At 39.2% G+C, this 17,395-nt stretch overlaps 1 protein-coding gene across 3 annotated transcripts in view; it reads left to right on the forward strand.

Annotated features, from left to right (window-relative positions):
* NR3C2 (nuclear receptor subfamily 3 group C member 2) overlaps positions 1-17,395 on the forward strand; it is a 358,568-nt gene that overhangs the window by 314,229 nt on the left and 26,944 nt on the right. For all 3 annotated transcript variants that reach the window (XM_012470050.2, XM_064383709.1, NM_001308519.1), the window contains 2 exon segments: positions 9,366-9,496; positions 15,323-15,480. In XM_012470050.2, coding sequence (XP_012325473.1) covers positions 9,366-9,496; positions 15,323-15,480 — 289 coding nt within the window.

Below are 17,395 nucleotides of genomic sequence, written 5' to 3' on the forward strand. Positions count from 1 at the left end.
CCACATGCTTTTCCAAAAGCATTTTGAGTAGCTTGCAATAAAAACACAGATACAGTAAAACTAAAAGCCGATCAAGACACAAAAAGGCAAAAAGCAAGTAGCTAAAAAGAGAGTAAGATAGATATTTTGTATATTATAAAAGAAGAAAGAATGAAACACCTGAGTACTAACAGAAGTTGCATTATTAAACACAATTTCTGTCAAATAAACTTAATTTATCTCAAATAATGTTAATTTCTCTCAAAGTATAGGCCAGGTGTGGTGGCTTACGCCTGTAATCTCAGCACTTTGGGAGGCTGAGGGGAGCAGATCACCTGAGGTCAGGAGTTCAAGACCAGCCGGGCCAACATGGCAAAACCCCATCTCTACTAAAAGTACAGAAATGAGCCGGGCATGGTGGCACGCACCTGTAATCCCAGCTACTTGGGAGGCTGAGGTGGGAGAATCGCTCAAACCAGGGAGGTGGAGGTTGCAGTGAGCCGAGATCATGCCACTGCACTCCAGCCTGGGTGACAGAGTGAGACTCCATCTCAAACAAACAAGCAAAAAAATAAATAAAAGGTAGGATCATGGGTTGTAGAGATTCTTGTTTTTCTAATACTCAAAACTTTTTTAGTTGTGATAAAAAAAATACACATAACAAAATGTGCCTTCTAAGCCTGTTTACGTGCACAGTTCAGTAGTATTGTTACATTGTTGTGCAACCAGTCTCCAGAACTTTTTCATCTTGTGAAACTAAAACTGTACTCAGTAAACTAATTCTGCATTCCCACCTCCCCACAGCCCCTGGTAACCACCGTTTTACTTACTGTTGCTATGAGTGTGGCTACTTTAGATAGCTCATATACGTGAAATCATGCAGTATTTGTCTTTTTCTAACAGGCATATTTCATTTAGCATAATATGAAGGTTCATTTATGTTGTAGCATGTGTCAGAATTTTCTTTTTAAAGCTGAATAATATCCCATTGTCTACATATACCACATGCTTATCCATTTATCTGTCAGTGAACTCTTGGGTTGCTTCCATCTTTTGCCTATTGTGAATAATGTTGCTATGAAAGACAAATATCCCCTCGGTGGCCTGCTTTCACTTCCTGCAGAGATTCATTAAGTAGAAGTTAGCTTTAAGAAAGAAGCTTTCTCCAGGCCTAAAGTTCAAGGCCTATGTATCACATGAGTCTTAATAAGAATGATGAATAAGAAAAAATGGAAGTCATCTTCAGAAGCCGTCTTGCAAAGATGCAGAGATTTTCTACAAAGGGCTATTTCTTGGCAGAGTTCAGTAGAGGCATAATGTTAAATAATATCTGCGAAATGCACTGCCTTGGAGGCCTGCCTCTGTGACTTCCTAGTGGTCTAGCTGAATTTCACGGGTAACACCTTGGGAGACCATTAAGGAGCCGAATGGTAAGCATGCCCTTAAAACTAGCCACCTCCAAAGGTTGCAGTGAGCCGAGATTGTGCCACTGCACTCCAGCTTGGCTGCTGATGAGAACCTGGAATGGGTGGGAAATTCACACCATCCCACAGGTTTAGACACTGGAAGATGGACGAGCCTAGCTTGTGTTCTCACTGTGGTAGATGGCCACCACATGAAGTATCCATGAACGTGTTCAGATTCATACTTATAGCTCCCGAGTTCTGCAGGCGTTCATAGCTGTAATGCTTTGTAGTTTGGGCGAATCAAATATCTACTTCTGTCAAAGTACATGAATATGATTCTATGATTACATTTAGTTTGGGGCAATAATTTCTCAAATCAACTACTTCTAGAAGGTCTTCTAGATACGCAAATGGTAAGCCAGTACTTACAAAACAAGAGTGTTCCTTCTGACAGGCATTGCTAATAGGTTCAAAGGACTAGTCTCAAAATGTGAAATAGGCCAACACAATTGACATATAATGATGGCAAGATAGCATGAGTGGGTCCTGTAAATGAAACAGTTGCTCAGATTGCTTCCGTGCTAAGTTAAAAGCAGGCAGCCAGCACCCAAGTCATTTAAATTGTGAATGCTCTACCCACACTCTGATTTTAATGGACTTTTTCTAATTCCCACTATTATTATGTGAATTTAACCCCATTTCTAACCCCAAATTCTCTCCAAAGCAAGGAAGAAAATATTGTCTAACTCTCATTATTCACTTTAGTCCCAAGTGAATAAGATTTGGAGAAGTTAGATAAGTTTAACATAATATTTAAAAACTATTTCCAAATGATCATACGATTTTAGTTTTAGTATAATGGATGTTCTAAGAGAAGACCAGATGAAGTTATAGCTACAAGTAAAATTGGTTTCCTCATTTGAGAAAATTTCAAGTTTACAAAACTATTGAAGTGTTTTTAAAAAATATTTTGAAACTATTATTGTCATAGATTTTAACCCAGCCTCCTTATAATTGGAACTGGGTCTCTAGACCCACTTTGGCTGCTGTGTTTATTTATCCAAAAGTAAAGTTTTTATTCTGTTCCTGCAAATAAGAAGATATTTAGAAATGACTGACATATGCAAGAATATTAGTACTCATGGTTCTTAAGTAGAGACTGGCAGCCATCAGTTATTCAGGTCTGATGTTCACTATACAGCTGTTTTCTACATCAGTAATCTGTTACCACGTTTGTATTAGTCCACTTTCAAGGGTGACTTTTGATCATGCATCTACTTTCGTTTTACAGAGGCATTATACAAGCTTGTTTCTCTTTCTCAAAGTAGTCAGTATATTTTTACATTATTCTGTTCAAAATGAGCTAAACTTACATGAATAAAAAGCATGTAGCAAAGAGTATATTCTGTGAAGTGATATTGCAAAACTAATAGCAATGTCACGCCAAAAATATTGTCCTAGTTTCAACTTCCTTGGATGTACATTTCTATACATTTAATCCAATTGTGCAAAAAATTGCACAATTAATTGCACAAAAAATGTGCAAAATGATGTGATATAAAATGCATTTTCTTTTTTTTTTTTTTCTTTTGGAAACGGAGTTTCACTCTTGTTACCCAGGCTGGAGTGCAATGGCGTGATCTCGGCTCACCGCAACCTCCACCTCGTGGATTCAGGCAATTCTCCTGCCTCAGCCTCCTGAGTAGCTAGGATTACAGGCACGCGCCACCATGCCCAGCTAATTTTTTGTATTTTTAGTAGAGATGGGGTTTCACCATGTTGGCCAGGATGGTCTCGATCTCTTGACCTCGTGATCCACCCGCCTCGGCCTCCCAAAGTGCTGGGATTACAGGCGTGAGCCACCGCACCCGGCCATAAAATGCATTTTCAAGATGGCCTATGTTCTTGAAATTTCAAACTATATTGAGTGCTCAGTACTCTTCATTTAGAGAGTTCAATTTCATGCAATGGAAACAGCAATGGAATTTGAAAACACAAAATCTTACCACATAATGGGGAGCAAAGAATTAACAAATGAGTGACTGTAATAACAAAACATCAGAGGTACTGAATAGAGTTGTATGCCTCCGGAAAAAAGAGCTAAAAATGATTACTCAGGCTGGCATATGGAGAAAGTGAAAGGCATGAGTTTTGTAGTAAAAAACCTGGGTTTGGATCCTGGCTTCACATGTACCTAAAATTCCTTACTATGAACATGAGAATAATTCCTCACTGGGCATTGCAAGATTTAGCAAGAAGAAATTTAGCTCTGGTGTATGGATGGGCAATTCATAAATGATAGCTATGGAGACTGTAGAGGTTATTTAGTTACTACCTCACAAAGACTTAAAAAGAGATGCTGTTCATACTGAAGTAGCAAAAAGATGCTTTCTTTAGGTGTATTGTCACACATTAATGTTCTAATCTGTTTCCAAGTGGAATCTGAGGTCTTTCTTTAACCTTTAATCTGTGTATGAATGTTTTGTTAACACATCTGATGACAGAAGCACTCTGACATGGAGGTGTTCTCATGTTCTACTCTTGGCAAGTTACTTCTACCTTCTGAAAATCTACATTATCTTTGGTTTTTCCCTAGATTTACCATCTTCTATATAGAAATAATTTAAAATAATAACATAATTCTGTTTTCCTGAAAACTCATTGTAAGACTTTGACTCTTTCTTGGTTTGTTTCAACCTAAATGATCATTTGGTCTCTCAAGAAGCATTATATTCTCTCTATGATTTCCAAATAAAACTAACGTGTGAAGTATTTTATAATTTAAGACCTTCCATATAATTCATTCATACATCCTGCAAGATTGGAATTTTTATTAGTATTTCAATTTTACATGTAATATGCCTGAGATCTTGGATGCTACATGATTACCAGATCACAAAGCCAGCATGCTGAAAGGCTGATGGGCTGTGCACCTCTAGGACCTGCTAGGGCAAAGCCAGAGATGTCCCCTTAAGGAATCAAATGCACGTGAGGGCACTTTTCAAACCACACAGTATGAAATGCATGTTGTGTTATGCTCTACAGACATCCTGATTTTCCAACTTGCTTTACCCATGTCACAATCTAAATCAGTCTCTCTCTTTCCCTCAAAAAATTTTGTAGAACTTCGTAAATGCAATTTCTAATTTTGTGGCCACTTTTTATAAATTGCCAGTATTCCTTTTCCTTAATCATCATCATCATATGCAAATCTATATGTTTTCATTTCATAGCCTTTAACTGTTCTCTTTGCTTTTTTCCTTTCTTTTTTCTCTCATTCATGCACGAGAAATACTTAGCAAAGACTGACACATAGCACTTGTCTATTATATTCTTTTTGACATTTAAAAAGGTTAGTCAGACATGGATCCTGCCTTTAAGAAGTTTGCAGTTACCAATCAAAATGATGGAACTAAACTGCGCTTTTTATATTTTTTAATTTTTTATTTTTTGGCTCTAAACACACAAAAATTCTGCATTTAAAAAAGTTTTAAATATATAGCCAAGCTCAAAAGAAAATTTTTTAAAAGGTGCAAAAACAGGAAATTCATAGCTAGGGTGTTTTAAGGCAGAACTTATGTCACAGATGGCCCACAGACTATTAAATGCAGATATGTGCTTTAGGAGTAGGTATTAGAACACAAACAGGGAAAGGTGACAAGAAGTTAGACTCCAACAAGGCCAGTGCCTGAAATAGAGCCCCCTGCATGAATCCAGGGCTTGGCAAAGATTTCATTCTCTGCTGACAAAGACAATAAAACTAAACCAACAGCCAGTATGACAAGGAAGCTGAAAGAAATAAGAAACACAAACCTGCACCACATCAAGTGCGGAGTCTAAATTTAAACTACATGAGTCTTGCAAAAAGTGTTTAAGCTGAGAAATTAGCATAAAAACTGCTCCAGAACAAGTAAAATGCTTATAGCCATGACAGTTGCAAATACTAAAACTCTGTAGAGTCCCATCCAGAAGCCAGAACCCATGGGATTCACCCAGAAGACAATACATGTTAGATATGCATATTAGCAACCCCAAAATTGAATAAAACATCTGAAAGAAACTATAAAATAAACATGTTTAATATCTAGATATGTAAAGGAAAAATATGGGAAATCACAGAAATGTTTGAGAGAAAATTAAATAGAGCATTTTTTAGCTCCTCAACATGAAAAATACTGCCATTAAAATTAAAACACTATAGACATTAAGCAGTAGATTATATGGAAAATAGATCTGAGAAAATCACCCAGGAATGCATTACAGAGAGATAAAAAGCAAAAAATATGAGAGAGAGGCTGATGTGGAAGACCCAAGGAGAAGGTCCAACATACTGCTAATTGGAGTTTTAAAAAGAAAAATAACAGGAACAGGTTAGAGATGATAATTGAAGGGACAATGGCTAAAAACATTTTAGAACTGAAGGAATACTTACATTTGCAAGTTGAATAAGGACACTGAGTCCTGAACAGGAGAAATAAAAATCAGTCTGTACCTCGGTACATCATAATGAAACTGCAGGCATCATATACATGGAGAAAAATTTTTAAAGCTTCCAAAGAGAAAAATGCAGGCTACCTTCAGGAGAATGACCATTAGACTAACAGGAAATTTCCCAAAAGCAACAATTAAGGCCCATGTATAGTCAAATGCTATCTGCAAAGTAGTGTGGTAAATCACTTTTCAAGCTAGAAATCAATAGCTTTTTAAACTATCATCCAGGAAGGAAGGTAAAATAAAGACATTTTCAGACAAATTGAGACCAAAAGACATAAATTTTTTTTTTTTTATTTATGAGACAAGAGTCTTGCTCTGTCACCTAGGCTGGAGTCCAGTACAATTTTGGCTCACTACAACCTCCACCTTCCAGTTCAAGTAATTCTTCCACCTCAACCTCCCAAGTAGCTGGAATTACAGGCATCTACCATCATGCCTGTAATACAATAATTTTTGTATTTTTGTAGAGGTGGGGTTTCACTATTTTGGCAAAGCTGGTCTTGAACACCTAACCTCAGGTGATCCACCCACCTCGGCCTCACAAAGTGCTGGAATTACAAGCATGAGCCACCGCACCCAACTTCTGAACATTATCAACTAATCACTGCTGAAAGAATTACTAAAATACATTCTTCAGTAAGTAAGAAATTGAACTCAGGAGTGAAGTGCAAGAAGTGAGGGTAGTCACAGAAACACTGGGAAAATCTAAGCAGACCTGGAGTGTGTGCATCTGAGAGAAACTGCATTTAACAATGATGACTTAAGGGGTAAAAACAGAATGTACCGCTTCTAAATCCAGTAAAGCCATAAGAGAGGGGAGTTAAAAAGCTAGATCAATTCAATGAAAGGAAGAGAAGGAGAAAGGAGGGAAAGAGGAAAGAAAGTAAGTTAAAACAGTAGAGAACATCCAAACTTGTCAGTAATCATGATAAATAAAAACAGATTAAACGGAGTTATTAAAATACGGAGACTCTCAGATTTTTTAATCCAGCCTTTTGTGTTTATACGGTATGTGTGAAATATAATTACATGGGAAGTTTGAAACTAAGGATCAAAAGAAAGGTGGATGGCACACCTGTCAAGTTCCAAAGTGAGCAGAAAAAGAAGCAGAGAGAAAGAAAAACAATGTGGAAGATCAGACAACATTTTTAAGTCAAATTGTTAGGAATAAAAATGGTGTTACTCAGTGCGAGAAGGAAAAAATGGGTGAAATTGGTAAAGATACGAAGAGTCAAATCACCAAAGACACCCAAATGATGAGTAAACATTTGGAAAAAAATGTTGAACCTACTGTTGATGATGGAAACGGAAACAAAAGCAACCATGTGCTACCCATTCAACCTCCCATCAGATGGAAAAAAAATGAAATTGGATAATGGCAAGCATTGGTGGGGATGTGGAGTAAGGGTACACTCATGCCCTGCTGGTGGGAATGAAAGCAGGAAACATGCACCCATCTATGACTCAGCAGCTGAGTTCTGTTTTCATTCTGTGTCCTATAGAAATGACAAGGATATTCCTTGGGCATCATTTGTGATAACAGTAAAGACCAGACAACCTAGGTGTCCATCGGTAGTGGAATGGATAAGTAAATTGTGGTACATTCAAACAAACGAAGCTCAAAACAGTTAAAATGGATTAATTTAGTTACCTGTATCAAAAGTTACTGTTGAATAAAAATAAGTTGCAGAAGGATGTGCATATCTAATTTCAAATTTACTTAAAGCAGTACTGTATCCTGTTTTTATAGATACATACATGTGTAGTGCAATACACACATCTGAGAGGAAATGATAATCACCCAGACTGCGTGGTTCCCTTCTTGAAAGAGGAAGAGATGGATGGGATCGGGGAAGAAGACAGAGTGGGCCTTAACTTTGCCATGTTTAATTTTTAAAAATCTGATGCACATATGGCAAAAATAGTAGCATTTGTTTACAATTGTTAATTCTGGATGGTAGATCCAGAAGCTCCTGCTATTAGCATGTGTGTGTTTAAAATATTTCCTTAATTTAAAGTGGTTTCTAGTTTATTAGGAGGAGAGGAAAGACATAAAATAATGCAGAGAACATGTGCTGTGTTTCATTATGGGTTCCTTATAACTGGCATTCAGAGTTGAGACACAAGAGATTTTGGCCAATTGATGGGAGCCCAAGAATGCATCCTAGAAGAGAGATCCCCACATTGCTGTCCTGTGGATGCCACCTGCTTTCAGTCACCTTTGGAAATGGATCCACTATCCAGACCTCATTTTCTATTTCTTTGGCCTTTGTCAAGTCCTTTCCCATTGTTCGCCAATACTGTCTCTTTCTTTTTCTTTTTTTTTTTTTTTTTTGAGATGGAGTCTTGCTCTGTCATCAAGGCTGGAGTTCAGTGGTGCAATCTTGCCTCACTGCAACCTCCACCTCCTGGGTTCAGGTGATTCTCCTGCCTCAGCCTCCTGAGTAGCTGGGACTACAGGCACCTGCCACCATGCGTGGATAATTTTTGTGTTTTTTGTAGTAGAGATGGGGCTTCACCATATTGGTAAGGCTGGTCTTGAACTCTTGACCTTGTGATCCACCTGCCTTGGCCTCCCAAAGTGCTGGGATTTACAGGCATGAGCCACCATGGCCTGCCCTCTTTCACTTTTTACAGTCTGGTCACTATGAACCAGTATTACCCAGGGTCTTACAAAAGGTTTATTACTTTCAGGAAAAACATCTAAAAAAACAGTAATGCCTTGCTTACTTCTCAAGCAAAGAGGAAATTATGACCTCTGTTGTTATATAACATGGATTTTTATGGAAACATTTGGATAGTGATGTGAGGGGATTGTTGGTTGTGTGTGTGTGTGTGTGTGGAAATATTTGTATATGTTGTGCCAAACCCCCAAATCATTTTTTCTCTTTATCAGAGAGATTCCATTTGGCTTTCTCACCTTTTAAAGTATTTTTTAAATTTCCCTTTTAAAACATGTTGCTGTATATAGTTAATAACGTGTTCCATGACCTCTATAAGTAAGGCCCATGCAGAAATCAGATTGGTTATCCCCATCCTGTGTTCATAGCATCTAGCCCAGTCCTTTCCAAATACCAAGTACTGGATATCTTCGCTGAAAAGGAGTAAGAGTCCGTGGGCTTTGCCCCAGGTCGCAGCAGCTTCTCCACTTTGTGGATGGTCTCACTATAACACACCATAATCCTAATCAGTCAGTATTAGTCTTGACATAAAATGAAATCATGGCACACTTTGAAAAGGGTTCGTTTCAGTGCTCCTGACACATTCTCACAGGATACAAGTAAACAGCCCAGCAGTATTGGTCTAGAAGCAATTTACCAATCACTGTGAAAGGCGTCTAACTTGTCTTTAAAATACACATCTGCTCCATGTTGAAGCCAGAAGGAGAATTCTGACTCAGATCTCTTATTAAGCTGCCTCAGGCTGCCAGTCTGGGTTTGATAATGAATCTTGCATTCTCAGACATTTTCTTCTTTTCCTTTGCAGAGAGAAGATGCATCAGTCTGCCATGTATGAACTATGCCAGGGGATGCACCAAATCAGCCTTCAGTTCATTCGACTACAGCTCACCTTTGAAGAATACACCATCATGAAAGTTTTGCTGCTACTGAGCACAGGTAAAACGATGCCCATCCTAGTACTTTTTCTATATTATCAGATCATCTTCCCCATAGGGCAGTAGCCTGTTTATTGTGTTCAGGTAGTTGGTACCAAAAACAAAAACAAACCAAACAGAAAAACACACTGAAGAAATGGGAAGAAGGCTTTACCCTTTGATGAATAAGTTACTTGCAAAGTATGAAGCTTTGGGCATGTAAAGAGCATATCCCACTATTCCTTCACTCATCCAACCACTCAATGTTTATAAAGTGTCTGTTATGTGTATGGTAGGATTGGGCAATTCAGGAAACACAAGGGTTAATGAAGCACAGTCTTTATCCTAATGGAGTTTATACTTTAAGAAAAGTTCAAAGATTTTATTTTTTGAGGTGGAGTCTTGCTCTGTTGCCCAGGCCAGGGTGCAGTGGCATGATCTCGGCTCAAGGCGACCTCCACCTCCTGGGTTCAAGCAGTTCTCCTGTCTCAGCCTCCCAAGTAGCTCGGATTACTCGGATAAAGGCGTGCGCCATTATCCCTGTTAATTTTTGTATTTTTAGTAGAGATGGGATTTTGCCATGTTGGCCAGGCTGGTCTCAAACCCCTGACCTCCAGTGATCCACCTGCCTCAGCCTCCCAAAGTGCTGGGATTACAGGCATGAGCCACTGCACCTGGCCAAAGATATCTTTAATACATAGGGAAAGTGGTTATATACTGTGATAGAGGTAAGGAATGTCATGGTGGTTCAAAGAAGGGAAGAGCACATTCAGTTCTGGGGACCTGGGAGGGATACATGGTGCAGCTGGATCTTGGAGGATGTTGCAGGGGTTGTAGGCTGGATAGGAGGTGTGAGATGGCATTGCTGTGAGCATCAGTATGAATGAGTGCGGACCTGTGGGGAAGTCTTTATAGGCAGTAACACTTAGTTGGGGGAAGGGTGGTTTTACCTTCAAATTCTTTACTTATGTATTAATTTATTTTTTAAAGGTGCATCAGGTTATGTTGGGTGGAGGAGTTGTGGGTAACAAGATTGGGATGTCGATTAGACCAGTATATTCGATGTCCATTGAAGAAATGTGAACTTTATTAGGTGGGCAGAAAAGGGCAATGCTGAAGGCTTTTGAGCAGTGGGATGATGGGATCAAAGCCATATTGTATGGCTTTATAAGGCTCTCCGGCAGAACAGATTCAAGAGGAAAGAGACAGGGTGGGAGAGAGGCAGAGACAGAGAACTTAGCCCGACTGGAAGCACAGAGGCCTGCTGGAGCCTGTGGAAATAGCGGGCTGGATTACCATGACTGCTAATATGATGGACAGGAGCAGGTGGAGTCCAGAAACATTGTAGACTTGGCCTTGGCAGCTGCCTGGGAAGGGAAGTAAAAGTGCTGTAGGTCAGAGTGACACAGGTTTCGAGCGCAAAGAAATGACTAGCCACAGCAGTGATGCCATTGATAGGAATGTTAACATCAGGACTTGGAGCAGATTTTGTGGAGTGTAAAATGAGTTCTGTTTTGGATAGGTTAATTTTTTGATGCCAACTCTGTGTCCTGATAGAAACAGCCAAAAGATGGAGAAAACTGGGGACTGGGACTATGAAGACAGGTTTGAGCACTGAGATACACATTTGAATAACCTTATAGAAAATTGTAGTGTAATTCCAGTGGTGAGTGGGGTTACCATGGTCCAGAGAGAGCCAGTGGAGTTGTGTTACGGGAGCGGGGCAGAGACTGCAGGGACAGAGACAGAACTGTCAGAGAGGTAGAAAAACTGGGAGAGTGTATGGTACTGGAAGCCAGGAGGTGAGAGTTTCCAAAAAGCGTGTGACTAACAGCATGGCTTCCACAGAGAAAGTTGAGAACCCTCACAGAAGGCCCCTGGAGTTGACCATTAGGCATCAGCAGGTGCCAGCATGCCAGGAACTTGCAGATTGATGAGAAGCTTTTTTGGGCTTCTGGAACCAGGTATGAGAGGATAGAAAGCATAAAGCTCCAGTGGAGACAAGAGAGGACAGGATTGGCCTTGGCAAGGATGTGCGGCACCCGTAATTCCAACAACGGCACAGGAATTTTCCAACAGAGGGGAAAGAATTTGAGACACTCCCATCAGATGAGGGCAAGACCCAGAAAGATGACAGGAGACAGTCTGGAGAGGAAAACTCTGAGCCATGTGCGACGGCCACAGAGGAAACTGAGAAATGTTCTGGATGTCAAGAGCCTGCAAGTATGCCAGGGCGAGTGGCATGGACTTAAGAGGAGAGAGTGCTTAGCGACAACCTGGCGGAGCCAGTCTGTGCCTCGCTCTTGCCATGGGCCCCTGAATCAGAGGTGTGAGAGAATGGGCAGTGATCAGTAAGTCATTTGGAGAAGAGGGGCAAGACTAGCCAAGGTGCTCAGGATGGAATGTGTATGAAGAGCTGCTGTTTCCAGCAGAGAGGGACTGAGTCGGGGGAAACTAAGCTGGAATCAGGTAGCGATCAGAGCAGGAAGAGGGATGCGGTGGTGACATGGGTAATAATCCTGCTTCATCTACATTTAGCACCTTGTAATTTGCAAAGTGTTTTTCCATATGTTATCTAATTGAATACTTAAAATAACCCTGGGAGATCGATAGCCCCCTTGTCAAGTTGACAAAACGGAGGCACTTAAGTGTGATTTGTTGAGTATCCTCTATGAGCTAGGACTAAAACCAACAGCTTGGAACTTGACCTCCAGTGTCCTGCCTGCTCCCCGAAGAGCAGGGACCGAGAGGCTGAAAGGCAGGCGGATGGCAGGTGGCACACAATGGCAGCAGCGAGGACGGGGTGTCCAGTAGGCAGAATCGCAGACTTCATAGCAGAGGGGGCAAACCGGCAGCCCTGGTAGGGAGGTGGGGCCAGCAGTTCACAGCTGTGTTTTATTTGGCCAGCACAGGTTTTTGGGGTTGCTTTTGGCCTTTTGTTTTATTTTCATTGAATTCAATTGCCCGGGGCAGGGCATGTTCTCTCCAGTTTGCCACAGGCCCCGCCATTCCTCACTAATGACACCCAGCCCCATCTCCCGCAGCTCTTGTGTTTGCACCCCTCACCTGCAGGGTCGGCCCCTGCTCCACTCTTCACCAAGGTATCTGTTGTTTCTGACTTATTCTTTATCGAGTATAACTTTGGAACTATAATCTTTAAATTCACTGAAAATGATTGTATTCCCCTTCCAAGCTAGGTTATTAACCATTACTGGTTCGAAAAATATTTTGAAAATTATGACGAATGGATGGTAGACTATAAATGAAACATTTTTTAAAGTGCTTGTGATACTAATTCTTCATGATTGTTGACTACTCAATCTAAATTGATCTTATTCTTTTATATACTCAGCCTATAATAGATTCTGATATCATTTTGAAGCTGCTTGAATTAATTTATTAGCCCCCAAGTAGCTCAGTACTTTGAATTCTGATTTTTTTTTTAATGCAGAAAAAGCAAAATAAAAAGGTAGGAAAACATAAGTAAAGCATTTTATGAACCATAAAACCCACAGGCTTTAGTAAGCTTGTTTTGCTAATCTGTGATAGAACACATGAAAATGTTTCATCTCAGGAATGTCAAATGCACACCTGATGTCCAGTGTATCAAAGTTTTTTGAGACTGACGTCAGAGGCTCTCATGTTCTTTTTGCTTGCAGAGGAAAGCAGACAGACTTCCACACCAGTTGTCTCTTTGCTCTTCTCCAGATTCTGGATGATTTCCAGCAGCTCTGCTGCATTTAATAAGTAAATTCAGAAACTCTGGGCAGAACTCCAAAATTTGAGGTTTTGCTTAAGTTCTCTGTATTTGTGGGTTTGTTTCAACTTCTAAAAAATCTGGCTGGGAAACTGGTACAATATATTTCACTTACTGCAATAAAATATAAGTATGATATTTGACACAGGTTGCTATAATTTTTAGAATTTTTGATCTACAACTATCAGAAATACAAATTTGGTTAACCTTACATATACCAAATGGTATTGAAATATAATAGTGAAACTTATTTATTCTACTACTAATTTTTCATGTATAAGATGATGTCCATATAAGTATCTATATTGAAAAACTAAACATTTACTTTGTGCAGTCTTATAACTTAAATGCTAATCGGTGGGTGGAAAGTGTAAGATATTTGCACACTTTTCCTGTCTTTTAGAAAGTTTTAACATTAAAATTTTGGTAGAAATTGGATCTATGGTTTTATTACTAACATCTGGTTATTACTGTTCTTTACTTTTTTTTACTTTTAAAGCAAAGTTTTATTTTAAGGAGAAAGAAATACTATTTGTTATATAATGGACAGCTTTTAACATTTAATGTGAATGTCAAATATTTTAAACCACAACTAATATTGTGACAGCCTCAGGAATCTGTGCAGTTGCTATTAGGGATTTATTTTTCCCCCTCACAAAAATAGACTTAAATAAACCACAAATCAAAAGTCTCAACAATTAAACTCAAGACGATTATTATCATAATAGTAGAAGTTAATTTGCAAGCTAATCCATGTCTTTTTGTAGGATTAACAGGGTTTATTTGGAAACAGCAATGTGCCTGGCTTCCAGGGTTGCACCCAATACTCAGAACCCTCTCAAAGTGCTGATGACCCAAGTAAATACTTATTTATACCAGTTATGGGAAATTAGCAAATATAATGGGTAATTAAGAAGTGAAAGTCAGAGCAGTTTCAATACCAGAATGTTAATATCCGAAGATGAATTTTCATTAGATGTTTATCTCCTAAAAATAAAATTCTAGGTGATTTTCTTTTTCAGTGTTAAGGCATAAACATACTATTTATTGGCCGTAGTGGGAAAAAAATGCTTAAACTTTGTCCTACACCTGGACTTTATTTATTAATAAAGTACTTTCGCAAATGTCCTGGGACCTGCCTCTCAGCAGGTCACAGAAGCACTTGATAAGCTTACAAGTCCTGAATTTCAAAGTATTCTTTTTAAGTGAATTTTTTAAAAAAAAATATGAAAGCTAGCCACCACATGAAAGGAAAGAAGAAAATATTATCCTTAGTTTTCTGCCTTATCAAAGATACAGATGAACATGGTTCATTCTCTTTGAAAGTTTTAAATTTTGCCTTGCGTGTGGAACCACTGTTGATGTTCCCCCGTCCCACACATAAACCAGTGTACAGACCCTTCATGAGGTTGTGCTGGGAAGTCACGTGCCTCAATGGTCATGCGATCCTGGTGCAAAGTAGATAGAAAGTGCTGCTTTGTAAGCAGCGTCCTCCCCTTCGTAGATGGCCAGTTCCCCTGAATGTCTTTAATATTTGAACTTGAGAATGAGGATGTTGATTTCTAATTCTAGCCCCAGCCTAGATTGTCTGTGGCTCTTCAGTTATCCTTGAAAATCAAAATATAGTTTTCTATCTCTGAGGTATTGGCAAGTTAGGATTCATAAATACTTTGATGACCGGCCACAAGGCAAAGTGGCCTTGCAGTTGAGAGGCAGGCTTTGGAAACAGACAGACTTAAGTCTATACCACCCCTTCTCTGCCATTTTTTATTGTGTCCATGGGCAAGTGATTCAGCCTCCAGTCTTCAGTTTCCTCATCTGTAAAATGAGAATGATATAACAGTTATGTCATAAGATTGGTGTCATGGTTAAGTGAACTAGTCTGTGCAAAATATATGAAAAGACACATCTGATAGTTGTTCTTGTGTATGTACACGTACAAGTATTTGCCAGTAGACAGCCGCCATATTTTTTCACAAATGTAATTAATTGAGATTCAGTATCTAACCTCAAAATCATTATATGACCTTACCTGCTAAGATGCTAAAGTTGTTTTCCATCCTGGAAATTTACATGTCTGTTTTTACACAGTTCCAAAGGATGGCCTCAAAAGCCAGGCTGCATTTGAAGAAATGAGGACAAATTACATCAAAGAACTGAGGAAGATGGTAACTAAGTGTCCCAACAATTCGGGGCAGAGCTGGCAGAGGTTCTACCAACTGACCAAGCTGCTGGACTCCATGCATGACGTGAGTAGAGCCCCTCCTTGGTTCCTAAGTGAAGGATCAACAACCACATGCACTCTATTGACCAAAGGAAACAGATACTGAGAGTTTTCAGGGTGTCATGCCAGATCGCTATTGACTCCAGTAAGGATGTCATCATGCCTAAGGGGCTGAAGAAGAGACCTGAAGCCAGGGAATGAGACATAGGGTTTATTGGGTACTTACATGCAGGATGGTCCGGGAGCAGTGCGTTTATTAAAAGCATGCAGGTTATATAGCATTTTCACCTAGCAACCTCCATTTAACCCATGACAAAGGACCTCAATCCTCTGGACAACTCGCGTTCCAAAGAATGGGCCAGCCAGGGATTCAAATGTCCTCTTCAGATAAGGAGTGAATCTCCAGGTTGTCCACTCCCAGATTCCTTAGCTTAGAACTCCGAACACACATTCTTCTTACACCATAGCATCCTTCTCAGGGTATGCTTGAGTTACTGCTGTCAGGTGCATCTGCCACACACAGGGCTTTGGGAAAAATCAGGGTAAATCATCCGGTGGAAAGCAGCAAGAGTTAAAAACTGAATAAGGATTTTTTTTTTTTCCAAATAACCTTTGGAACAAACCTCATTTACAGCAGAGAGTATGCCCTGGACCAGGGAAGGCCCTCAGATTTGCTACAGGTGTCAGATTGAGTTTCACATTTTTGCTTGCAATTTAGGAAATGTTTGGTTAATAAAAATGTTTGCTTTAACGTTGCATAAATAGTGTCCATCTTCTACAGCTGTTAATCTAATAACCCAATCTTTCAAAAACATTATTAGTGGTTCAGGGCCAGCTTGGATCATCTCAATCTTTGCCAACTTTTGAATCCTATATTCATTATTCTTCATAAGATTTACCTTTCTTGTCTTGTGTCAATACAGAAAGGAGATTTTAAGCTTGTTTCTAATTTAATCAATTATAGATATACCCAAGGTGTTTTTAGCAGTTTCTACAAAATATTGATTTGGATAACTGGCTTTGTATGTCATTTAAAATATGCTTCTTCTTTCATTTTGCAAGCAGCTTCTCTAATTCTGGCTCAAAGAATGCTATACACAGTCATGCTAATTTAGTTCTTCATATTTGCGAAGTTTCCACACTTTCTTTTGAAAAATTTATTGCCCAAGTTCAGCCTGCAAGATCTGAGTAGTAAACTCTTTTAAAAATGTTTCTTTTAAGGAAAATGTTGACAGGCTTGATGACCAGTATTATAATGGTGTTATTATGGAAATAATGGTCCATCTTTTAGAATTGCCATTATGACAGTGGAATGTTCTCTCTGTGGTAACTAATGGCATAAAGTTGATTGATAAAAGCATGTCACTTCCCAGTGTTTGACACTGAGACCCTGTGTATATCATTTACCTCTGCTTTCTCTGAACTTCTCACATGATAGAAGTCAAATTCCCACAAGGCGAATTCAGTGATAAATAGTTTTGCTAATTGTTGGTGGCTTAAAGAGTGTGACTTAGTGGAAAATCTTAGAAATAAGAGATGATGGTAAGCAAGGCTTTGGGGAACACAGCAAATTATGCTCTCCATGACTCACACAAAAGGAAATGCAGGGAACTGGAGCAAAGTCTTCCCACTCGTTTTATGTTGAAGCCACAGATCCATCTACATGAGAGCACACAGCAGATTTACCTTCTTCTGTTAATTTTGTGGAAAGGCCCTCTGAATAGAGAATAGAATGAGGGTTTTGTGGTTCTTTCTTCAATTCTTTTATTTGTACAGTTAGGCACAAGTGCAATATCAAAATTCATATGATTATAGATGAAACATTCTGAAGCAATTTCCATGTAATGAGACTGACAACAGAAGTTAAAACTTGGTTTTTCAAAAGCCCTTCAGAATTGACTTTCCTTAAGCAGCAAAGCCCAATGGAAACACTAGAGGCC

This window comes from Aotus nancymaae, unplaced genomic scaffold (genome assembly GCF_030222135.1).
Source record: "Aotus nancymaae isolate 86718 unplaced genomic scaffold, 86718_ANA_hifiasm-v0.15.2.pri h1tg000033l, whole genome shotgun sequence".
Classification (NCBI taxonomy): Eukaryota; Metazoa; Chordata; class Mammalia; order Primates; family Aotidae; genus Aotus; species Aotus nancymaae.